The 25,588-nt window shown below is 35.6% G+C and overlaps 3 protein-coding genes and 1 pseudogene across 3 annotated transcripts; 2 read left to right on the top strand and 2 right to left on the bottom strand.

Annotated features, from left to right (window-relative positions):
* Positions 1-286: 286 nt before the first annotated feature.
* On the bottom strand, positions 287-6,272 carry LOC120779447. Its single transcript, XM_040111694.1, has 2 exons — positions 4,549-6,272; positions 287-1,337 (listed from the first exon to the last, which is right to left on the bottom strand). The coding sequence occupies exons 1-2, from the start codon at positions 6,098-6,100 to the stop codon at positions 1,321-1,323; spliced, it is 1,569 nt and encodes a 522-aa protein (XP_039967628.1). The 5' UTR covers positions 6,101-6,272; the 3' UTR covers positions 287-1,320.
* LOC120779445 (homeobox protein onecut) lies at positions 6,256-10,114 on the bottom strand. The gene is made up of 3 exons (XM_040111693.1): positions 6,945-10,114; positions 6,753-6,880; positions 6,256-6,664 (listed from the first exon to the last, which is right to left on the bottom strand). The coding sequence occupies exons 1-3, from the start codon at positions 9,997-9,999 to the stop codon at positions 6,272-6,274; spliced, it is 3,576 nt and encodes a 1,191-aa protein (XP_039967627.1). The 5' UTR covers positions 10,000-10,114; the 3' UTR covers positions 6,256-6,271.
* A 10,077-nt stretch (positions 10,115-20,191) lies between these two features.
* LOC120779957 lies at positions 20,192-20,394 on the top strand (annotated as a pseudogene).
* A 3,388-nt stretch (positions 20,395-23,782) lies between these two features.
* LOC120779755 lies at positions 23,783-24,353 on the top strand. The gene is made up of 2 exons (XM_040112137.1): positions 23,783-24,017; positions 24,082-24,353. Exons 1-2 carry the CDS (start codon positions 23,939-23,941, stop codon positions 24,303-24,305), a joined length of 303 nt encoding a protein of 100 aa, XP_039968071.1. The 5' UTR covers positions 23,783-23,938; the 3' UTR covers positions 24,306-24,353.
* Positions 24,354-25,588: the final 1,235 nt, after the last annotated feature.

Below are 25,588 nucleotides of genomic sequence, written 5' to 3'. Positions count from 1 at the left end.
TCATATAAGCCGGAAATTATTTTTCTTTCCATTTTTGTTAATTATCTTCTCTATCCAATGGTTTTCGTCCTGAATAATTTTTTGCTTTCACGATTTATTTACTGATCATCCAAGTGGCCGTTCATATCACTAGAATACGTCGTTTTTTCACTTCCTCTCTATGTGAAAATATTACGAATATTCGTGTGTATACAAGAATGTAAAATGTATGTAAGGTATGTATGATTTAACTATAGCTGCTTAATTAAAGAATTACCGAATGTGTTTTAACATAGTACACTGTGCGCTAACAGGAAATTCACTATATTTCATTCATTGCATATACACATACAAATATAACTTAACCTATGAATTCAGCAAGTTGTCTTTTATTTTAACACAAACTTGCACAGACGATTTTTGCATTTGACTAGCTTAAACTTCCATCAATTTAGTTAAATAGTTTTTTCTTTGGATTTGTTGTATACCTTATTATTTATTATTATTCGAATGCCTTCATCCAGCGGCAAATGTATGTATTTGTTTTAATTTCGCTTTTTATATCATGTCCTATGTTAAGTTTTTTAAATATATATGTATTTTTTTGTTTTGAATTTGTTGTACATCTTATAAGCTATTATTATTCGAATGCCTTCATTCTATATATATTTGTTTTAATTTCGCTTTTTGAACATGTCCTATGTAAGATTCTTTAAATATGTTGCATTTCTCTAATTTTATTTATTAAGTTGTTAATACTACTCCTGTTTTTATGATTCATATGAATCATTTTTAGATAGTTTTGCATTACGACTACATATATGTATGTACCTATGTATGTGTGTTCAATAAAAACTTTTCTGTATAAATACATTTTGTAAGCTTGCTTATAAATTTGCTTATATATATGTTTTAAAAGAAGCCAATTATTTATTAAGTATATATGTATGTATGTATGTATTTGTATAAAAGAAAAATCGCATCCACTGCCCTTTGGTTTACAATTACGTTTTCATATACATACATATGTAAACTTACAATTTAGATGCATTGTCTGCACCTATGTATATACAATGTATATATCAATTTCAATACACATATGTATGTACCAAAGTATCCGCTTATAAAAATTTGCAGCATACTATAAAAATTTCGCTTTTAAGAATTATCCTGCTTGTTTCGCCGTAGAACTGCACTTGTCATGTTGTTGTAACTGCTTTGTAAGTTTCTTCTTCTTTCTTCAGTAAGCCTTGTCAACCCTATTCGACTTCAGCCTGACGTAATAATGCTTTCCAAGCAACTCTGCTAAGAGCGCGCCTTGCATGTACATATAGTTATTTATTATCTCCTAATGCGTGCTAAAACCATAAAAAATGTGGAAATACATAATGAATTTCTTACAACAAATATTAAGTTATATCTAACAAACAAGAAAAAATGCTAACGTTGGCTGCACCGGAGCTATAATACCTTTCAAAGGTGCATTTCTGATAGCATAAAAGAGCACATGAAGATCTCTATCCTGATTCTGATCGGTAAGTTTGTATGGCAGCAATATGCTGTAGTACTTTGGTCTGAAGAAATTCTTCGAACGTATCATTGCATTTGACAATAATCCATTCCAATCTCGTCAAATTCAAAAATTTTCCGTACAACGACTGAATAAATTTTACAAGGTCTTCGACGTTTCCACTGGATGTTGCAATCTTCGTGGCAAAGTAAATCTAGGGTAGATTCATGGCATAGCTAGTATTATGTCAAAGGATGAAGAATTATTCTGGAACCTTGGTTGTACTTGGAGGAAAATATACTCAGCAAGAGGCATAGTGAATGCCTCCAGCATTAAATAACTTTGAACAGAAATTATTAGCATACTTAATTCCAATTCTTGTTCGGCGTATATATAGAGCGCCAAGGATGACATATTTCGAATCGAAAAAGTTATGAGCTTCGTAATATTGTAAGCGAAATAATAAACATAGTGTAACAGTTTTCTGCAATACGACTAATGAGTGCTTTCCATATTATATCAATCGACGCTACTGAAGTTAACCCACAGACTGATTCTACACTTAGTGGCGCTTTCACGTCAAAAATTTGTCGACACTCGACACACTGGGAAATGAAACGCTATCAGCGAAGTTTCAGCTTTAACAATGACAAAACTGAGGCCCTTTCAACAGATTAGTCGTCCGTCAGCGGAGACATAAAATGTCTTGTCACTCCCACGAGGTAATTCTTTATCCAGTGGTTCCATGAAAGAATATTGAGTTCGGATTAGGTGAGTTTTAGTGGATGAAAGTTCCTCACTGCGGCTTTCGATTCTTCCCTTAATTCTTCTTACCATAAAAACAAAAATTCAACTGTTGATCAGCAGAAACACCTAAATGTTAATATCGAATGTCTTATAATTATTTGACTGATACTAAAAATTCTGCGTTAATCCATAAAATTGAAGTTTCAGTAGAGTTTTTAATTGAAGATATGTTATTTTTTTATTTTAATAAAAAAAAAAAACAAGTAAGAAAGGGCTAAGTTCGGGTGCAACCCACATTTTATACTCTTGCAACTTGCAAGAATCACATTCGGCGATGATTAAAGATAGGAATATATCAATCGATTTTATCTATTTTAGCCAATACTAGATACTGTTAACATGGCAGTCAACATTCAGACATACTATATCTCTCAAAAATTAAATTATATATCACACACGGACCGATATTTTCAGAAAAAAGTCAATTATAGGCACTGGTTTTCTCATATTCGGTCGAATAGGCCTCGAGATACCGTATCAAGTATGTATACAATTTAATGCGTCTCATTCATTTAGTTATTAATTTACCTTATTTTTAGTAGTTTTTAATAAAACTGTTATAGTGGGAATGAGCAGAGTTATCATCCGATTTTGCCTATTTTCAGACATAGATGTAATATGTCTTATGATTATTTGACTAAAACTGAAAACTATGGTTGCTCCATAAAATTGAAGTTCCAATGGAGTGTTTAATTGAATATATGTTAATTTTTTTTAATTTATTAAAAAAAACAAGTAAAGAAAGGCTAAGTTCGGGTGTAACCCAACATTTTATACTCTTGCAACTTGCAAGGATCACATCCGGCAATGATCAAAGATAGGAATATATCAATCGATTTTTATCTATTTTAGCCAATTCTACATACTATTAACATGGCAGTCAACATTCAAACATACTATATCTCTCAGAAATTAAATCACACACGGACCGATATTTTCAGAAAAAAGTTAATTATAGGCACTGGTTTCCTCATATTCGGTCGAATAGGCCACGAGATACCATATCAAATATAAAATTTAATGTGTCTCATTCATTTAGTTATTGATTTACTTTATTTTTAGTCGTTTTTAATAAAATTGTTATAGAGGGAGTGAGAAGGGTTATCATCCGATTTTGCCTATTTTCACACTATCGTAAAGATGGTAAAGAATTGTACTATGTAAATTTGGGTGATACAGCTTTACGGCCCATTTTTAAATGAAAGAGGTACCCTTCTTTTATGTGATTTGTTGTGTCAAATTTGAGTTCTTTATCTTAATTTACGGCTTACCTATAGCTATGTATATCTCTTCGATTAATGATGTTTTTGTAATCCGTTTACGTCCACCTACAATACCAAAGTTCTTATGGTGCCAAGGAACATGTGTACCATGTTCATCAAGATATCTTCATTTTTACTCAAGTAACAACTTGTACGGACAGACGGCCCGCAGACACACAAACACTCCGATTTCAACTCGTCTCGTCATTCTGATCATTTATATATACATAGCCCTATATTTATCTCGATTAGTTTTAGGTGAAACATACAAGATAAAAAAACTATTAGACTCTGTTGTAACATGTTGCAAAAGTAAAACTGGTTTCTACGTCCAACATATATTTCACTATTGCAAATATGTGGAATTCTCTGCTAAAAAGCGACATAAACGACATAATCTGCCAATAACTACCATTAACTACCATACTATACATTACACCTAACACACTAACATGATCTTCAGATCAGATCTTCCAAATCTTCATTCAAATAATCCACTTAGGGCCAAATTCAGATTCATTAGTTAACCAATACCAACGGCTTAACTAACTACTTTTTATTAGCAATGCTTATTTAACTATTCGTTAAACCCCCAATGTCTGTTGGTTACCTAATAGTCAAATAACAGCTGATGTTGTGAGAGTATAATTGACAATTGCTTTAATTTAATTTTTGAAATGTCTAGCGAATATAATATTGAGTCTGATATATATATACATATATATAATTATAGATCGTCGCCAAAAAAATAGTAATCGTCCAAACTTTTTTCTCTTTGGCGTATCACAAGCCACAGTATCAAGGGTTGTCGGAGTAGTATCACATCATAATGCACTTCTGCGAAATGAATATATTCATTTTCCGGAAAATAGGAATGAGCAGAATGCTGTTAGTTAACCAATAGTTAACATTTTAGTTTACAGTTAACTAATAACTCTGAATTCGTCCCTTAATCGCTCATATTTTTGTTGCTCACACAAATCGGTATACCTGTTCCCATGCTGTTTTCATTATCGCTTAACTTGCGGTTTCGTAGTGAATATAATTGCCCGCGTTGCGCCCTTTCCTGTATCATCGAATCATCGAAGCCACTTATGCTTTCGAGTTTCTGCACATGTTTTACATCAACGCCATTGTTTACAACATTATCCAAAGCGTGGCCAGCATTTTCAGCATTCGTCTTAATTATGAGTTGCGTCGAGGCTAGCTTTTGATGTTGCTGCTGTTGATTTGGACTTAGTGACTGCTTCGACTCCATATACAACATATATTTTGGCATCAATTTATATTCAACACAAATACCCTTACTACTCGGTATCTCCGCGATTGTTTGTTGGTCAGCAGATTCTAGCACACCATGTGCAGATATAATGGTTTCGTCATCAACGTCGTGCATGTTACGCTCAGCAATTGGTGAATAATCACTTCCTTGATTACATTTTACCGAGTTTTTCGACAGTGGTTGGCTATAATCAGTGTCCATATCTGAATTATGCGCCAGCTGAAATTGTTGATCGTATGATATTACAGCTTTTTCTACCAAATTTTGTATTTTCTCATTGACGTTAAAAATACAGCATCCAACAGTGTCTTTTTCATTGTGCTCAGCTATCTCCGAGTTACAACTACTTATGAGTATTTCACCTGAATCGTCATTTTCAAGGACGAATTCGGTTAGTACTTTGTTCACGATCGCATTACCATTGACGTTTTCATTTCCACTTCTTTCGACTTCTTTAGCGTAATGGATTTCGGCAGCACTGATTCTGAAGTTGTTAGCATTTCCTTCTTGTCTGCTGTCATCACAACTCCTAACAGCAACTGCTAGGTGCTTTGCCAGATTACTGCAATCTGAATCGCCACCCGAAGATAAAAGAAACTGATCCATACTACTACTATTTATTGAATGTTCGACTAGGTCCGTTGTCATGAATTGCGTTGCATTCCGAAAATCGGAATCCTCCTCGATGATATTACTTTGAACAATATTGATGCTATTTCTTTCAGAGTAGCTCTCTTCGGTGTCAATATGCCTTAAGAAATTTTCAGATTTAAAGCTCAATCGTTTCTTACCGAAATCTTTGATATTTTTGTCAAAACTATTTCGAGTTTCCCTAGCTAAAATTTGACTGTTTTGCACATTGTTGTTACGTTCTCTATAAGCGTATTTCGGTTTAAAGCCAATAATTTTATTTTCATCTGCTTGGCTCTTCGACTTCCAATTTGACAGGGACTCATTTAGTGCATCATTACGTACTAAAGCATTACTGAAATTGGTCTCTAAAACAACGGTGTTGTTTTCCGATTCAATGCCGCACATATCTTCGACAACAATAGCTGTTGTAGTTCCATTTGTTATGCATGGTTTACTTTGAGTCCTAAGATTAGTCAAAGTCTTATTGGTCAAAAGAATTTCAGCGGAACGTACTACTGATACCGCAGAGTTAAAGGACGGAACTGAAGTGGATATTCTACCTGTCCTTGCATGCATACGCTCATAACGTTTGTAACGCAAGTCGTGTGAATGTTGCAATGATGACATATCGCTTATGTATGTGTTTTTGTTAAATATTTGCTGGTGGCTTCTGTTTTTACATTTCTTCAGCTGCTGTTTTGTTTCCTTTGGCTGTTTCTGCTGTAGTGGCTGACTTTTTTTCCCTTGCTGTCGATGATGTCGTTGCTGTTCTTCTTTGATTATCTTCTCTGTATGGTGTCACAACATATCGTGATTAGCTGGATTATTATCGTGTTCGCCTTCTAGGTCGAAATCATCATGGCTCAAGTCCAAATCCATATCAGCATCATCATCCAAATCTAATGAATGCTGGTTGCTCGGCGAAAGCGACTGATGATGTTGATGTAAATGCTGATATTGTTGGTAATGATGGTTGCGGTGATTATTATTGCTATTATTATTACTTAAGCGATTGTTTCCGTTGCCACTGCTACAATGACGATGCATGCCTAAACCTATTGAATCATCATCGCGCCATTTATCCATAGAACGACGACGTGCATTCATAAAGAAATTCCCTACCGTGGTCGGTTCTAATCCCAATTGACGAGCAATTGTTACTTGCATCTCTTTCGAAGGCCTCTTTGTTTCCTGGAATAAATTCACAATAACACAAAGAATTGTATATTCAACATTAAAAGCCCAACAATCCATATGTATGTTAAAAGTGTAAACTCACTTTAAATATTGCTTGAAGTGTTCGTCTCTGCAGATCAGTGAATACCAGTCGCGGCTTCTTTGGTTGGGGCATATGCTCTATATGAGGCTCTTCTTTACGACGGCACACCCCATTTCCGCTTACATTACCTGTAATGTTAAAGGCAAAGTTGATAAACAAATTAAGAAATACGGATGGCTCATTTGTATTTACCACAATTGGATATATTTGAAACAACAACGTTGTTAGTACCAACACTAGTTGAATTGCTCACTAGGCCGCTATTGTTGCTGGTGTTACTGCGTTGGGGTATCTGTGCTGCTGCCATCCGTAGGGCTGACATTCGTTGAAACTCTGGTTCTTGTAACCATTTGAACATACGTCGGAAAGTCTCGCGGCCAGACTTGAGTTTTGACCAAGGCTTGGGGTTACGCAGGAGATCGGAAAGTGTACCTTGCGAACGACAAAGCACGCGCTGTGCAAATATTGCCTGCGGAATACTATATCGTTTCAATTCAGCAGATATACGCTGGGCCAGCTCTTTAGTATTGATTTCCTCCATATCGGCACTGCTGGTGAGAGCACCACTTCCAATGCCAGCACCGCCACTTGCTCCCCCACTGCTACTACAGGTACTGCCACCGCCACCTGTTGTATTGCAACCACTAGATCCACTCGAACTGTTACTACCATTATTAATAGTTGTTACATGTTGGATATTAAGTTGTAAGTGCTGTTGTTTTTGATCACTTTGAGAATGCTGTTGAGAAAGTTGGCGCTGCGGCTGTCCCATATTGCACAAAGTATTGTTGTTGCTAAGCAAATTTTGTCCACCCATTACATTGGAGAGACGCAAGCTACTGCTGCTAACATTTAAGTTGCAGTCGCTGGTTACAGGATGTGACTGTTTGCCAATGTGGTGCTGTTGTGATGTTACAGTGACTAAATGCTGCTGCTGTGAATGGGCATGACCCACGGGTTGATGGATGGTGAGAAGAGTTGTAGCTGTTCCCACCATATCGTTTGGCGGAGGCGATGGTGTAAGCGATACTGCAACAGCATCTTGTTCCAGGCGTGAAATGTCAGGGATATCTCTACTGCCTAGCGAAGCAGCGGATAAAGTTGCCATTGCTCCATTTATGGGCGGCAATGTTACGACAGGTTGATTGATCATACTACAGCTTCCAGGAGAATTTAACGATACTGAACCAGCTGATACCGAATGTGGACTCAAAATAGGGCTGTGCTGTAATTGCAAACGGGATCTTCGTTCTCCGGATGTGGAGGGGGACGATGGTGTTGAAGTCACCAAGAGATCACGCTGATGTATACTGTATGGTGATTCGTAACCCGTTACAACAACATTTTCTCCAACCACCGTTCCATTACTAATAGTTACAGGTTGGGAAAGACATATAACATGCTTTCGTGAATTAGACTGGTTAATATGAAGAGATGTTGTCCCAGTAGTAAGATTGGTGTTACCGCAGACATTGTTAGTGATAATACCATCGGTAGTTGTTTTACAGGTAGACGATAGCGTAGGAGAGTGCAATTCAGTAGAATGGCTATATGCAGATTGTGGAGAGAGGGCACCACATGGGCTAGGCGATGCAGTATGTAATTCACACGCTACCACCATGCCCGATAAAGTATGCGATGGTGAGGTACCATAATTGTGTGGTGGTGACATTGACATACCTATTGATGGTAGCTTATCATAAGAAGAATATGGCGATTGTACTCCACTAAGGCTGCTTAAACTAAGACCACCCAGACTGCCCTGATGCGGCATTACCGCGAATGGCCCAACGCCACTCGATGAGGAATTACTATTACTACCAGCACCCCCTCCAACACAATTACCACCGACGCTTACACCACCGCCATTTATATGGCCACCGTAAGCAAACTTATCAGACATTGTTGATATAGGTGGTAATGGTTGCAACGGTGTCAATGTCGCATATGAAGATGTTGGGCTAAAGCTGGGCGGAGAAATGCGCTCATTCACCGATGTCAAAGTTTGATAAGAAGTCGGCTGCAGAGAGTTTTCATCTACAGCACCTATCTCTGGACTAAGCATATGAGAAGTCGAGTCACGGGAATCTTCATGTTGTTGCACAATTACTGTCAAAGCTTCATGATGTGATGCTTGGTGATCACTTGTCTGTGGTGCAGAAATCGTATTGCTATAGTTGTTATTTGATACGCCAACCTGATGAACATGATGTGACTGCTGACATTCATGTAAACTATCATGGGAATTCCGCGACATCGAATTGCTGCCATTTCTACTACCTCCAGCGCTCACATAGTGATGGTGCAACAATTGCTGTTGGTGTAATTGAACATGTTGGTGGTGATGTTGATTTAATGTCACCTCCACTGCGTCCGTTGAAAGATCATCGATTCCACCCACACCGACGTCAACATCAATGTGAGATACATCTAGGGTTCTACGGTCGCTACAATGATTTTCATCTCTTTGCTTACCAATCTTCTTACTGCCTTCGTCATGCTCCTCTATTACAACCACTTTGTCCTCCTGTTTGATATCAATAATGTTTGTTACAGTGCCAGAGTTTGGCGAAGAACAAACTGACAATTCATCAAGAGTAACATCGGAGCCTACAAAGTTCACAGGGCTACCATCACGTAAATGATCTTTTTGATTTTGCTGGGTGTGATGCTGACCTTGGAGATTTTGATGTCCATTTGCAATTTGTAACAGCTGTTGATGATGCGGTGTCACAAGCTGATGATGCTGTTGGTGTTGATATAAATGGTGATGATGATTGACTAAATGCTGCCTATTCAACTGTTGTTCATGCTGACTTTGAGCAGAAACTGTTGTTGACGTTTGAAATGTCGAATGCACTGGACTATGACTAAGGCCATCAATAATTGTGCGTACCATTACGACCGGGCCAGCACCTTCTACGTCTGTGATGGTCCCATCACTGGTTGTTACCACTGTATGTGCAACCACATTATGATCGTCTATGATGACATTGTGGGCAGAGAGAGCTGAAGTCGGTGAAGATGATGGCGTGCGATGCCCATCTACTAGCGCTGAATTTTGCGACAATGATGCGTGATCTACGCTCACGCCAACATCGGACACACGCCGTGCAGACGCTGAAGATGCATTGGAGATTATCAAACCGCTCTCGTCGACTAGCTGACTGGTGAGTGACTGCTGATCGATAATATCGCTTATCGACGCCATGCTTATCTTGATAATCGAATTGCGTAAGTTTTTCATTTATGAATCTCATAAGCAACGTTTCAATAACCTATTCATTGGACACACAAACTGTATGATATCAGCTGCTATCAACATCCGATAAAACATTGCATAGTTTTAAGCATATCTGAAAGAAAAATTCAATTAAAGTATGGGGTACACCGAGTGTAACAGCCAAAAATAGATAATTTTGTTATATAATGCAAAACACTGTATATGTATTGTGTGGTTTTGATTGGTAAAAATGTTTCAAAGAGGGTCGAGAACGCGTTGACGACGAACCACGTACAGGACGACCATCAACATCAACTGATAATCAACACGTCAATAAAATGAAGAAATTGCTACTTGAAAATCGACGAATAACAAATAAATGGGCCGAATATTCTGGAAAATTTGTACCGAATTCGAAGAACCACTGGAAAGGAAGATAAAAATAAAAGTTATGTTAACAGTTTTCTTCGATTATCGAGATGTAGTGCACTCCGAATTCCGTCCGACCGGCAAAACTGTCGGAATCCCATTGTAGTATTATACGTCGTTTGCGTGAAGCTATTCGTAAAAAGAGGCCGAAATTGTGGGCCAACAGCTCTTGGTTTTTGCACCACGATAATGCACCGTCACATACTACTGTATTGATTGTTCTTGAGTTTTTCGACTAATTTTTAATCAATATCGTGCCGCAACCACCGTAATCGCCTGATTTAGCTTCATGTAACTTCTGGCTATTCCGCAAAGTCAAACCACCACTCCGGGGAAATTTTTTTTTGAGTCAATTGAAGACATTAAGCGCGAATCGCTACGTGCATTGAAGAATACTTTTTTTTTTAATTTTTGACATTTTTTATTCAAAAATGTTTTTCATTATATCATTGAACTCATTTGCGCTTTCTCTACTATTGAAACGACACCACTTCAACCTTTAATGGTTACAATTATCACTCATAAGTGCCCGTTTTACTAAATAAAGTACACCTTCAATAATTAACTTGAATGGATTTTTGGTCAATAAGTTTTGTTGTTCGACAAGTGAGGGTGTTGCTACTAGCCCAAATTTGTTTTGTTTTGTTGGTACAATCTTCATATGATTCGTTTTAATTTGTCAATTCATTCTTTGTTTACAAGCCATTTAGTGTCGCCGTGTCACAGTATTTTATTTCAATGGAAAAATTTGAATATTGTGCATTGATAAAATTCTTATTTTTGGAAGGTGTAGCACCAAAAGAAATTCACGAACGAATGTTAAAAGTGTATAATTATTGTTCACCTACAATTAGAACAGTAGAAAAATGGGTTGTTGAACTTAAACGTGGTCGTACAAGCCTTGAAGACGATCCACTTGAAGGACGTTCAAAACGCACATCAACACCAGAAATCATAGCCAAAATACACAATATGATTTTGGAAGATCGTCGATTGACTGAAAGAAATTTAGTAGAAGTTCTACAAAAAAAAAAAAAAGCTGTGTGCACAGTGGGTGCTGCATTCAGCAATATTTGGAGCGTTTCAAAAGTGGATTTTGTGCGACGATTTATCACTATGGATGAGACTTGGGTCTATCACCATGATCCTGAATCAAAATAAGAACCTAAAGAGTGGTGTGAACCTGGTTGTTCGGCTTCGAACCGAATTCGTGTCCGGAAATAGGCCAAGAAAGTTATGGCATCAGCTTTTTGGGATGGGCGAAGAATTTTGTTTGTGGATTACTTGCAAACTGGTAAAACAATTAATTCTGAATATTATCGCATACTTATGGACCAGTTGAAGGAAAAAGTCGTGAACAAAGACTCGGTTTGCAGGAGAAAAAATTATTTTTCATCAAGAAAATACACAAGAGCATTTTGACAATTGGTAAAATCCATGAATTAAAGTTCGAATTGTTGTAGCATCCACTTCAATTACACTTTTAGTAGTTTTCAATTACACTTTTAGTAGTTTTCAAGATAACAGCTTTAAGAGAGGTAATCTTGGTTACCATCTGATTTCAACTATTTTCGAAGTGTACAATTATAAAGAGGAGCTGAAGTCTGGTTTTCAGTAAGTTTGGTTGATTTAGCTTAAGGGGTTTATGGGATAGGATTCCCTATAACCTATTACAGTTTTGTATTATATCTTAATGTGGACCTTTATAGTTTGTCGATTAATGGTATTCACGAGAACTTATAGTATTGACAGACGGCAGAGTTAATCCGGATCAACTGCCTTAATCCGGATTAATTAAAAAGTTAGTGAAGATAACTCCGTTCCTAACTCCCATTTAATCCTCAAAATTTTAGAGAGTTAGCTGAATTTCGTTGGCAATATTGCTAAAAATGGTCAATTTTAATCTAATATGAATGAAAAACAAGCAACACTGACAGTGTTTTTAAAATTTTCAATAATAAGACAAGAAGTTTTATGTTATGATGCAGTTTTAAAAATAACGTGTGACGTGTAACACAATATGCTTTTGTAATAAAAAATCGTTTTGTAAACATTGGTCGGAAAACAACGGCAACGTTTATATTCTATCCATTTTCATTGAAAATATTATAAAAATGACAATCAGCAGTTTACGAGAGTTTCAAACTCGTATAGCTGTTTGTGCGCAGTTAATCCTGATTAGCGCTGCCGTCTGTCAAGGATATTATAGATTGATTTATTACAATAGTTTAAATCTCAACCGAAAGCTTCGAACATAGGATAGAAAAGAATTACAAAAACTTTGTGTATTGGGACAGGCCATGGCTAACTTACATCAGCATTGTAACCAAATGAATGGGTGAAAAAAATGGCCATTGATTGATCCTTATTTTATACAAAACCATAATATACCATACTTTTGTATTTTTGTGGTGAAAGGAGCTCGCGAAAAAACAGCTGAAAGTTCCACGTGCGGTTCTCATTAATACATATGTATGTGCACAGCACTACAAAGCACACCAAATATGCCACTTATTTCTTTGCATACAAGTATATCACCCGTGGACATAACCGGAAGGTATATGGTCGCGAAAGTTGCCCCCAGACTCACACTTTGACATCATTTTAGAATACTTGGATCAGTGAGTCACGGAGCCCGGAAAACATGTTCTATGAGAACATTCTGGTCTAGATGAAAATAAATTGCTGTAAGGAGTGATGATCTTTCTCGGCTTTTTTAGGCGAAAATGTCTGCAATTAAGGTAACATTAGATGACCACTCCGAAGCGCAATCTCCTTCAGAGTGAGTATTCAGTCCGATAGTATGGCGCTTAAATCTGCTTTGAACTCGCTGATTGTAGGTTTGAGTTTAGTTTCCATTGTGGCACTCAACGACATCGAGTTTTTTAATTAATACACTAGTTTGGGTGCCTGGCCAAATAGAAGGGGAGGAAACTGCAAGACAGATAAGATATCAATGTTAGATACTTCAGTCTCACCAGTTGTAGAACGGGAAAGAGTGCTAGTGGTGCTATTATTTTTTCTTACTCATGAGATCTTTTCAAGTCCTCGTTACCGGCTTACGCGCAGTCAAAAGATCCTAGTGGCCCAAGGTAAATCACCTATAACTAGTTCTTCCAACTACTCACTGTCTGATCGGAACTCAGTTGGAACTAATAACCAACTACGATACAGGAGTTTTTATATGGATTCAGAAAGAATTGTAAAAAGCAGGTCAAGTATGTAAGGTTTCAATAAAGGAGCATAGCTCCCGAATAACTATTTTCTTATAAAAACTACCATCAAAGTAGTAAAAAGCCAAAAATCTAAAAGAAGCCTACGCGAGTGAGCAGTACAAACAAAACAAGTATTAAACAAACGTCAAAAGCCGCAAATCAAAAGGCTAAGTGGTTTAAAACAAAAAGTTTGTAAGAAACAAGGAACACAATTTTTTTTTAAAAGGTTATAACTGAAAAAGATAATGGTTACTATAAAAAGAAACAGATAAAATTGTTGTAAGAAATCTTTACTGTTCATAAAATTTTACAGAATATATAGTTTTTATTATAGTATTCCAGAATATAGACAGTATATGTTGCTGCAAAATGCCGGACACAGCAGAAGAGTTAATAGAGCACTTGAATCAGATAAGAATAGATTACGGTCAAAGCTAACCCCTAATCCCACGTTAGCAAACACAACAGTCAGAGGGGAGTTGCAAAGATAAGCACACAAAATGAAACTGATTTTAACGAAACTGACCACAGCATTACATTGAACGTACATACATAATATAAGCAAAGTGGACAAAATTTCTGGCATGGTCAAAAGGCTTAGGGAATTCTCAGGACGACTAAGAGCGTTGACGGGATTTTTAAAGCATATGATGGAGTGAAGTACACCCCTATGTATTTTTTCATATTACATACGATTGCACGTAAAATAGTCGACGATGCCGAATGGACACAAATTCAAAAATTATTTATTATGCATTATTCGGACAAAATGGAAATAGGCACTTTTGAATACCAATTGACCACCCTGGCCTATCGCCACGAAGATATCCCGACGTTTTACCAAAACGTATACCATGGGAAAGGTTTCCTATATGCTAAACAAAATGACATGTCTTGACTTAAGTAAAGAGTCCATACGGCCTTTGACGAATTCAACGACAAAGCCCTCGACACATTAATTGGCTAAAAGACTATTTACTTGGTTCTTTAAGCATGCGTGAAGCGACAACTTCGCCTCAAGCCCTTCATCTGTGTCATTCATTTAGACAATGTGGCCTACAGAATGAATCATGAGCATTAACAGCAGAGTCTTTCACTCCGTACTAACGTATTCTTGATCACCTAAACAAAACTTCGACCCACATGATTTTGTCGTCAACCAAATCGTTGCCTCAAAAACTCTTATGCCCTCCCAATAACTATAATTACACGCAAAATAATACTAATACTAGGCTAATACTTTGCTAGGATTTAGAAATCAATTTAATACTTATTTTAATAACCACCGACCTTGATGGAGGCGGACCAATCATTATATTCAAGACAAGTTAATTACCAAAATAGACCTGGTGACTTCCAAGAAAACCACTCTCCAAATAAAATGCAACGAAATGTAGGAAGGAAGTATCAGATTCTCACACAATTTATGGCGACATTTCTTACTATATTCATTTTTTGGTCTTCGTTGCATTATCACGAATTTAAAACAAGGCGCGGAGACACAAAGATTTATACTTTAATAAGAATTTTATTCAATCAACTCCGATAAGGTACCCAATTTTGAACGAAAAAATCTGTAGGTAAAATCGGTTGCTGGGACGATTAAATTTTCACACACCTTTGAAGATATTTTTTGGCCAGCACTAGGAAAAATGAAACTAATATATTGCCAAATATAAGACATAGTAAGCAACGACATAATCAAATAATTGAAAGCAGTCACTCATACCTGCAAAAATTTTATGACAATTTGCCAAAATATAAATATAGCTACAGCTATGTTTACATCCATGATATAATAGTATTCGCCAAAAAGAAAGAACGAACACTTTAAAAGTAAGGAATTAATACTTCAAACCTTGAAAATTGCAAATTTAATTAGGTAAATGTACAAGTTAACAATAGTTAACTACTTAAGTAAATTTTTTGAAATGCCAAACTGCAATCCACGCAGTATGAATTTGGTCGCGGACGGACCAAATGAACTTTATGACGGGAACTGGAATTCAACGTCTTACAATAGCCATCGACCATCAGGTGCAACTCAATACAATAGTAATAATAGCCGACATCACCGTCGCTACCTCTAAAGTAATTTAAAAAAACAATTAAAGAAAAAGGTGAAATATTTTATTGTTTTGCGATGAACCTTCGCTTTCTGCCTACTATTTGATCTAAACACCGAGCACCATGTACCCTTTTACAAGGTGTGTTCCAAAGTAAACAGGACTTTATAAAAAAAAAACAGAACAAATAGTTTTTCGGCAAAATCAATTTATTTAATTCAAAATAGTGTCCTTCTGCTTCAATACAGCTTTCTGCACGATCCAATAGCATATCGAACGAGTGTTTTAACTCGTTGGCCGGTATGGCCGCCAGTATGCCGGTGCAAGCCTTTTGAATGACCTCTACGTCTACATAACGCTTTCCTTTCATGGACAAATGCATTTTTCCGAAAAGGAAGAAGTCGCACGGAGCCATATCAGGTGATTACGGAGAGTGATTAATAGTTAAAATGTGATTTTTGGCAATAATCGCCATAAACTTGTTTCATCAATTGAAACGTTTCGGTAAAAGTTTTACCAATTTTAAAACAAAATTTAATGTTGGCTCTTTGTTCGAAGCTTATTTTCGCACCGATAACACAAACATACTGACACTTAAAACGCAATAACTTCACTTCCAATCGATGAAATGTTATGAAATTCTCACTGGACAATCGATAAAGATAGCAGATTCTAACGCACCGTCATATAGATGGGATTCAAAAAGTCCTGTTTACTTTGGAACGCCCCTTGGACTTACGTTCACTCTTTAGTAATGACAGACCCTGAAATCAAGACCTACGAACCAACATAAATTATATCCGAAATCGAATGTCACGAAGGTCCAGAGTTCGATGTATGACATGAACAATATATTTACTGGCGACAGGCAGCAATGGCATTTTTAAAGCACAAATGTTCACATACTGCCAAGCTAATATTGGTTCAAAACACTACCAAGCTAATCTTATCATTCGCAACAGAATTATGTGAGCGGCTGATGCAGTTTTAGCATCTTTCACAACGGACCTTAATTTTTCAGTATGGATTTCACGTACTCTGACAAGCGAACACTACATCTACTTGACAAGAGACAGGGTTCATTGTCAATCATTAAATTTTAGGAGGAGGTTGAGAAAAATCTCACGCTTCTCACAAATAAAACCACAATGACTTTTTACACCGATCAAGCGCGGTACATGAGCTAATTTCACTAAAATTGAAAATATCGAATTTCTACGTAATGCTCGCGCGGACTTTCTACAAATGATGACAAAAGACTTGGAAGCGGTTGCTGATCTAATTTCAATGCCAATGTCGCCACCATTCGCACGGACTACAATAAACCAGATTTCGTGAAATAAGAATTGAAGGATTTACTAAAAAAAAGGCATTAATCGACCAGATCCTATATGAACCCCGTATGGGCCCAATAAACGGTTGGTAGTACATTTCAGAATGTTTAATTCCAATACTCTCGCAGACAAGTACGACATGCCGAGTAGCAGTGTGATATTATCAAACCTTGGAAAGGCTAAGTACTTTGCAACCCTTGACCTGAAGTCACGGTGACATCAAATTGTTAGCAGAAAATGACAAGTTGAAGTAATAATAATTTAAACGGAGGAAAATACGAATTTATTATTTGGTTAGAGAAATGTCCCTAACATTTTTAAACGAGCCATATACGATGCTCCACGTGACATGATTGGAAAGACCTGTTATGTTTATGTCAATGACGTCATAGTTTTCACCAAGACGGATAGAGACCAAATACAACATGTGGGTCAAGTATTGAAGAGCTTCTACCACATCTATTTGAGGATGTCAAAGCAAAAGTCACAATTTTTTAAAGAAAGTGTAGAGTTCTTACGATTTATCATCACAGAAGAGGGTACAAAAACTAGCCCAGATAAAGTTAAAGCATTTAGAGTTTTCAAACAACCTATAAACTTATTTCAATTAAGATCTTTTATAGATCTCACTTACTACAGAAGTTTTACAAAGATTTCGCTTCAAACCAGTTCAAAGTTGAGCGCGGGAGTATTAGCAAATACCGTTCGAAAAATATCAACGCGTTATATGGCGGGATTCAAATGGCTGCGTTCGACAAACTCAGAAATAACATTGCTTCTGAAGACATAGTTCTTCATTATCCGGATTATGCAAAACCATTTGTTTTGACTGCGGATGCCTCTTCAACTGACAGTACCATCTCAAGGAAACGGACCCATAACAATGATTTCAAAGTGGTAAACTACGCGACCAATGAAAGGGAACTATTAGCCATCGTTCGGGCTAAATATTTTGAATAAAGAATGAATTATCTCTCTAACTCATGCGATTGAAGCTCTGGACAAGCCTCTGAATTACTTCAGAAATCAAATAATATTCGAAGAGTCGCTCATACCCTCATAACGAACATTAATTTTTTTTAGTATAAGGGTCAAACCAAGTCAAGTGGTCCATGAAAATTTCGCAAAATCACCGATTTTGAAAATTACCAGTTCATTAGGAAGGGGATAAGGCGCATATCCCGTGATATAAATTTTTCGTCAAAATTATATTTTTTGTTAAAGTTATTGAAGGTTTAAATTTAGTGCACTATAAAATTGAAAAATTATTTTCTCATAAACTACTAGAAATAACTCGATGAAATTTTGTGAAGTCAAAGAAAAATGTTCGTGCTACATCATACTAGATATTTTTTCCATTTTTTTAGATAATAATATTTTACATAATTTTTTGTTGAACAATTGAAATTTTTCACGTGTTCTTCACGCTAAAAAAAACATCGGCATGAAATAATTTTTAATGACTGGAAGACACTCCCAACGTTAACAAAAGAAGTTGTAATAAATGCCACACATTACCGGTTTTGGCACCTATTCAAGATGACTAGATAATGAGAGATATTTTTGTAAAAGCGAAATATAATAAACACCTAAAGAAGCAATAATTGGGTGTTTCAGCTATACCCTCGGATGTAGGAGAATTATTCTATTTAGAAATTCTTTCAACATTTCCTACCAGCAGTAGAGAAGTTTTCCAAGTGTTCGCTGATTCAACCAGTAGCATCACGGGCTATCATTGACATATCTACTAATGTGATTAAATTGAAAAGTGAATTTTGTACATTTCATTTCCTTCTAAGTAATCCCCTCCCGCTGCAATACACTTATGCCAACGATTTTCCAGTAATCATAGCACTTGGCTTTTATATCCTCAATTGAGTCAAAAGGGTGTCCTCGGAATGGTCAAATGAATTTACTGAATAGCCAGAAGTTACACGAAGGTAAATCATGCGAATGCGGTGGTTGCGCCACGATATTAGTTGAAAGTGTGGCGAAATTATCACGAATTACCAATGCAATATGAGAAGGTGCATTATCGCACTTCTTTGTTCAATAAATTCAGACAAAGTACAAATGGAAAAATTTACTTATAGAGCCTCACAAAACGACGTGTATCTCAAATACTTATGAATAATTCGACGTGAAATTTAGCATAGATGTCACTAACAGTACTACTTACTTACAGAAAAAACCGATTCGAAAAATCCGTGAAGTATAAAAATAAAAATTCACATTTCAATTTGATCACAGAATACATATAAGTAAACATTCGTCAAGTTATAGGTAAATATTTTGCCCAAAGGTAAAACCATATACTGCGATATCGAGTCGTAATTTAGGTCAGACACAATTCGGTCCTTGCTAAAAAGCAAGGATATTTCTGCAAAGCAAATAGAGCGTAGCAACGCTTATCACCAAAATATAGTCTTCGAAGTAGAAGAAAAGGTTTCAGTGAAGTCTAACAAGAAATTGAGCAAGACAATGTACATAGTATACTGAAGAAAACTTTAACGCAGATTTAGGAAGAACCGTTCTTATTAAGGAGCTGTACCAGCTGTACTTTTAAAAAATCTATTTTTTTGAAGTTATACTTCTTATACGAGTTCGGAAAAGGTTGCGATAGATTCAAGTTGCACAACCTTGCTCAATATGAATCTACGCAACCTTGTCTGCGAAGATGTTCGAGCAGCAAGCGAAGCGGTGACAATCGGCGATCGTTTGTTCGTTTCTTTCGGCACAGCTCGACTTTTCTACCAACAAGACAATGTTGCCATGCTTATGCCGTTGTTGTTTTTGTAGAACAATGTTTCAATTTTTGGTTGGTGACATATTCAATTAAAAATAAATTCTGTTGGGATTCGAACCTACGTACCTACGTGCTCGTCGTAACTTTTGAAGCGCTTACCAGCAACACCACCATTGACTCCCGTATTGCGTTGTCCTAATTATGGTTTGGTTATGCATGAAAGAAATATACAATGGATCGCCGATTGTTACCTCTTTCCTTGCTGCTGCTGCTGCTGCGCATATGTATGTTTGTATGCTTGTTCATTATTGAAGTTATACTGCTTTTTCTTTCTTTACTGCCTTTTCCTTTCTTTCATTTCTGCGACTTCTCAACTATTTTATGTGCCCTTTTGTTGAAATACCCTGCGTTGGTCTTTGAAAAATTAAGACTATACTTCACTAAGAAATGATCCTGTGAAGTACGCATTTACATTTTTTGGAAATCGACCCACGATGACGAAGTATTTTCGTTTTATCTTACAGCGTGAGGTTAAGAAGTTCATTTCTAATTTTGTCTTGTGGCATATTAGAAATGATGTTTCTTCGAAAATCATTCGCTTACAACGGATAAAACGACTTTTGAGTGGTGATTTAAATGAATGAATTCCTTTTGGTTGAAACGCTCTGCGTTGGCCGCTGAAAAGTTAAGACTATACCTCTCAGGATCATTCATTTCTTCAAAGAAATTAATGACATTTAGAAATATGCATATATGCATTATTTCGTTGTCATTTCCATATTCGTAGCAATAGAAGTTCTATGGCATAAGTAAAGTAATGGCCGCCGATTGTCACCCCTTTCCGCTGTAGCAGCTTCGCCTATGTGTACGCATATGTATGTTTGTATGCTTGTGCATTATTCGGCAATGTATGCAAATATATGTACATATAAGTACATATATATGAATGTATGAACAAGTCAATGCGCGCACATCTAATAAGGATATTGATAAGTGATGAAAAATTTCTGAACCCTCACATGCGTATACATTCACTCATATGAGCATGTGCAGATACACAAGATAGGATAGAAGATGTATACCTTTTAACATCGTATACTATGCAAATAAATATTTTTCTTACTAATAGAAATTAAATTTATCACAGCAATATTATGTATATGTATATTATGTATATTTCTGTGATAATATTCTGACTTAAGTATGGTTTGGTTATGCATGTACATAAGAAACATACGATGGTTCTAATAATTTTGTTTAAGTATAGAAATAAGCTTTTGTAGAACATTTGCTTTCGCAAACATACAGACGCAAACGACATAATATGTATATGTATGTATGATTGTTTCGCATTTTGCTTTTACGCCGGTCAAATTTCTATACAAAAATCGGCTGAAATGTGTGGGAAAATAAAAAATGGACAACTAGGGCACATAATTTTTAAAAAATTTATTGACAATTAAATATAAATGAAAATATAAGTAAATTTACATCAATTTATTGAAATTTCGTTTCGCATTTTTCGGCACTTTCAAATTAATTAATGTAAGTAATATTCACGACTTAACCCGCACACGTCTTATTCGCGCAAAATTTCCCACTTTATGAAAATTGGCGCAATTATTGACACTTCAATTTTATGTAAAGTTTAAAACATGTTTACATATGAATATATAATATATTTGATTTTGGCGCATTAATTGTGACTTGTCTTAATATACAAAATTGGGCCAAAACGAAACAATGAAATACGTAATTACTTTTGCATGTTAATATGGAAATGCCGACAGCAAAACGCAAAGCCATATATTGCACATATGTACATACATACAAACAAGCGATTTCTTGGTTGAAAGCAAAAATTGAAGCATGAGAAATTGAAATGCCGACGGCAAAACGAAATTGCTTACATTCGTACATTGCGTATGAATCATGAAAATATCATCATAATGTTTAGGTAAATCTTTTATATATTTAAAATGAGTTATTATAAAATAAGATCACATATTCAATTAAAAATAAATTCTGTTGGGATTCGAACCTACGTGCTCGTCGTCACTTTTGAAGCGCTTACCACCAACACCACCATTGACGCTTGAATTGCGTTGTCCTAATTATGGTTTGGTTATGCATGAAAGAAAAGTACAATGGATCGCCGATTGTTACCTCTTTCCTTGCTGCTGCTGCGTATATGTATGTTTGTATGCTTGTTCATTATTGAAGTTATACTGCTTTTTCTTTCCTTTGTCTTTCATTTCTGCGAAATCTCAACTATTTTATGTGCCCTTTTGTTGAAATACCCTGCGTTGGTCTATTTTTTGGAAATCGACCCGCGATGGCGAGGTATATCGTTTTATCTGACAGCGTGAGGAAGAGATAAAGAAATGTTTAACTCCTCTTCCAGTGAGAGAGCAATTGCTAAACGTCAAAACCTACTGAACTTTGACAGTTAATCGAGTTCAGTAGGTTTTGACGTTTATCAATTGGAAACGAGCGATGGCCAGATTGGAATCTTACCAAAAAAATGTGTAAACGGAGGGATTTGTTGCAACGTTCAAGACCACTTATAAAAAATGTAAAACAATGAATATTAAGTAAATTTGTGAAATTTAAAGATATTTGATGACACGTTTGTAATTTGAAGCATCATAGTTTTATTTTCAAGTGAAAATGATTAAAAACGTTTAATGATTGAGAGCTAACAAGCTTAAATCCTATTATTGGGTATTGAAAGGACAAAAGTCAGTTGTTATAATATTCTTTAAAAAGATTTAAATAGTTTCTCCATATAATAAATAAACACTATTTAGTAATTTTTATTCGTACTAAATGTTGGGTATTGGGTTGATAAATGCCCAAAAATTGTTATTTTGTTCAATCTGGCCAGAATAGAAAATGTTATAAAAAACGCTAATTTTGAGGCGCTCTCACACTGGAATAAGTTTAACATCCCTTTATTGCTGGCATGAGGTTTAAGAAGTTCATTTCTAATTTTGTCTTGTGGCTTATTAGAAATGATGTTTCTTTGAAAATCGTTCGCTTACAACGGATAAAACGACTTCTGAGTAGTGATTTTAATGAATAAATTCCTTTTGGTTGAAATGCTCTTCGTTGGCCGTTGAAAAGTTAAGGCTATACTTCTCAGGATCATTCATTCCTTTCATTTCTTCAAAGAAATTAATGACTTTTAGAAATATGCATATTTGCATTATTTCGTTGTCATTTCCATATTCGTAGCAATAGAATTTCTATGGCATAAGTAAAGTAATGGCCACCGATTGTCACCCCTTGCCGCTGTAGCAGCTTCGCCTACAAACATGCGTAAATATGTATGTATGTATACGTATGCTCGTGAAAACATATCGATTTTTGCGAGAAGCACCAGAAAGTTGTGCAATATATGATTTTTAGCTTTTGCCACCGTCGCGAAAAGACGACTTGTTGGCAAAGGCGTGCTCGGGAATATAATAAATTATAATCAATTTATAAAATGTGAATTTAAATTTTCTAGTTTTCTTTCATACAAAATGATATGCATTTCTTGGAATATCACTAAGAAGTAAAACTTCATCCGCGTGTATATCAGTGAAACTTTAAACGAGTTTATCTCGAAACGACATTTTTCAAAATTGCTGACATCATAACTCAACGAGAAATTGACCGATCGACTTTAAATTAAATTGAGTGTTGTTGAATATATTTACTATACAATATCCCACGATCTTTTTGATTGGTTGAAAACTGTCAATTTGGCATAAAAAAACCACTTTTGGAACGAAGTTCCTTACGGCAGGCTTGGAGAAGATAGGGATTTTGCTGCGGGACCTAACTGAAAAAAAGTTATAGTAAAACCGTAAGAAAAAAACCGTAAGAATCGAAAAACCGAATAATTAGGCATGAAAATCTGTAACATAATTTTGTATGCAAATTAGTTTTGGGTGAGAATTGTGCTTGCACTAAGTACGTTTATGGGGAGTTGAATTGTTGCATATTTTTTGGCGTAAGAAAAAAGTTAGGCTGTTCACGGTAAGGTGGTTATCGGGTTATGTGATTATTAGATTAAAAATAACCTCTATGCTCCGTGAACATCCTATGTATGGTTATTTGCTTATTTTTACACAAACAGCTGTTCATTGTTTAGAATTTTAGTTCAATGAAATTCCTACTTATAAAATGCCTAAACAAAGTTTAAAAAGCAAAATAATGGAATTTAAAATAAGTTCTGCTATTCAGGAAATGGACTTTATTGAAGGTGTGTGCTTATTAAAAAATCCGAATTTTAAGCGTTCAAAAAATTCTTTGTATAAAATTTGCAGACATCTTGCGCCCTGAACAGTGTCACAATGCAACGGATGAAGTATTAGAAGAACTGTTAGAGGATATAACTTTAATCATCTGTAGTAGACGGGGAGATGAACTCCATGTTCCGAAATCTATTCATTGGCGAGAAAATGTTCTGTGCTTTGTTGCTTTGACGATGGAGATTTTTACAAATGCTGCGCGTCAGCAAATGCCAATTCGCTCATCTCCTATTTTTTGATGCTTCGTGATGCTTTTTATTTCGGTTCTAATTTGCTGATTGTAAACAAAAAACAGAAGTTAATAGCAGATTTTCCAATGAGAAAAAAGAAAATCTAAATGGAAATGCCACTCGCTTAGTTGTATTTTTTTTTTTGTGCTGCCATTTAGTAAAATTCCAACGACTTTCTAACATTGGAAATAAGCAAACAACCACATAATCTGTAAACAAGGGCTTAGGTTGGTCAAAGTTGGTTATTTTGTCATACCGCATTTTGTAGTTGTTTACTTAATCACATAACCACATAACCCGATAACCACCTTATCGTGAACAGCCTAAGTATTAATTGCATACTTTTAGGCGGGCTCTAACTAAGTGTTCGCTCCCCTGCACATTTCTTCACCATTGAAAAAGTTTACGTTGCGCTTTTGTGAATAAGCTTTAGAGCTTTGAATGTGTCATTGTGTTGCCATATTCTTTCAATTCGTTTTCCTTAAAAAATCAGGTGCGACAGTCGTATACACCAGCGAGTAGTGCATAATACCTTTCTCTTTCTCCCTCTTTCTTTCGTTCTTTCATTCCTTCTCTCTATATTTCTATGCAATTTTATGGTGTCAAACAAAAATAAGGAGACATATTTTTTGTTATTTTAGTTATAATTTGAATTATTTTTTATTTTACGTAATTCATTATTTCTTAAAATTATAAATTTTCTTAAAACTTATCTGTACTTAAATAAAAACTAATCAGCAAAATTTGAGAGAAATATCAAGACAACCTACATAAAATTAATTTTTTTTTTTTGCAATTGTGTCGATTCTGCATTTCCCACACCACATTTCTTTTTTACATAAAAAAACGATTCTGTTTTTTTCAAAAGTACACCCTTTTGTTAATTTGTGATATTTTTCAAAAATCGAAAGTCACTACATAAGAAATACTTTCAACTTTAACAACCTTTTTAAATTTTTTTTCAGCTACACATTCGGCAGGAATCATGTCAGCAGTTGGGGCACTTTTTTTTGGCACCGCCGAAGACAGCACATAACTCCGTTATTTTTCAATATTTTTGTAAAAACGTGTATAAAATATAGCTGAAAATATACTTTATTATGTACAAAGAACTTCGAAATATGCGATCGAGTACGTTATTTAAAAAAATTCACAAATCGCTGAATTTTTCATGCGTTACACTGGTATAGCCCCTTAAAGACAGGGTGGTTCACAAGAACATCCTCAAATGAAAAATCCCGATACATTAGCTTTCATTCAGTTAATTTTTATTAAATTTCACGCATTTATAT

This window comes from Bactrocera tryoni, unplaced genomic scaffold, assembly GCF_016617805.1.
Source record: "Bactrocera tryoni isolate S06 unplaced genomic scaffold, CSIRO_BtryS06_freeze2 scaffold_11, whole genome shotgun sequence".
In the NCBI taxonomy this organism is placed as follows: domain Eukaryota; kingdom Metazoa; phylum Arthropoda; class Insecta; order Diptera; family Tephritidae; genus Bactrocera; species Bactrocera tryoni.
The sequence above is the reverse complement of the archived record's forward strand: the minus strand, read 5'-3'. Positions and strand labels throughout refer to the sequence as shown.

Coding starts and splice junctions, on each gene's coding strand:
- LOC120779447 (XM_040111694.1), bottom strand. CDS start 6,100: ATGTCATCATTGCAACATTCACACGACTTGCGTTACAAACGTTATGAG.
- LOC120779445 (XM_040111693.1), bottom strand. CDS start 9,999: ATGAAAAACTTACGCAATTCGATTATCAAGATAAGCATGGCGTCGATA. Junction 6,881..6,944: donor TTCAAATATATCCAATTGTG/GTAAATACAAAT, acceptor TTAACATTACAG/GTAATGTAAGCGGAAATGGG. Junction 6,665..6,752: donor CACTTCAAGCAATATTTAAA/GTGAGTTTACAC, acceptor AATTTATTCCAG/GAAACAAAGAGGCCTTCGAA.
- LOC120779755 (XM_040112137.1), top strand. CDS start 23,939: ATGCCTAAACAAAGTTTAAAAAGCAAAATAATGGAATTTAAAATAAGT. Junction 24,018..24,081: donor GGAAATGGACTTTATTGAAG/GTGTGTGCTTAT, acceptor TAAAATTTGCAG/ACATCTTGCGCCCTGAACAG.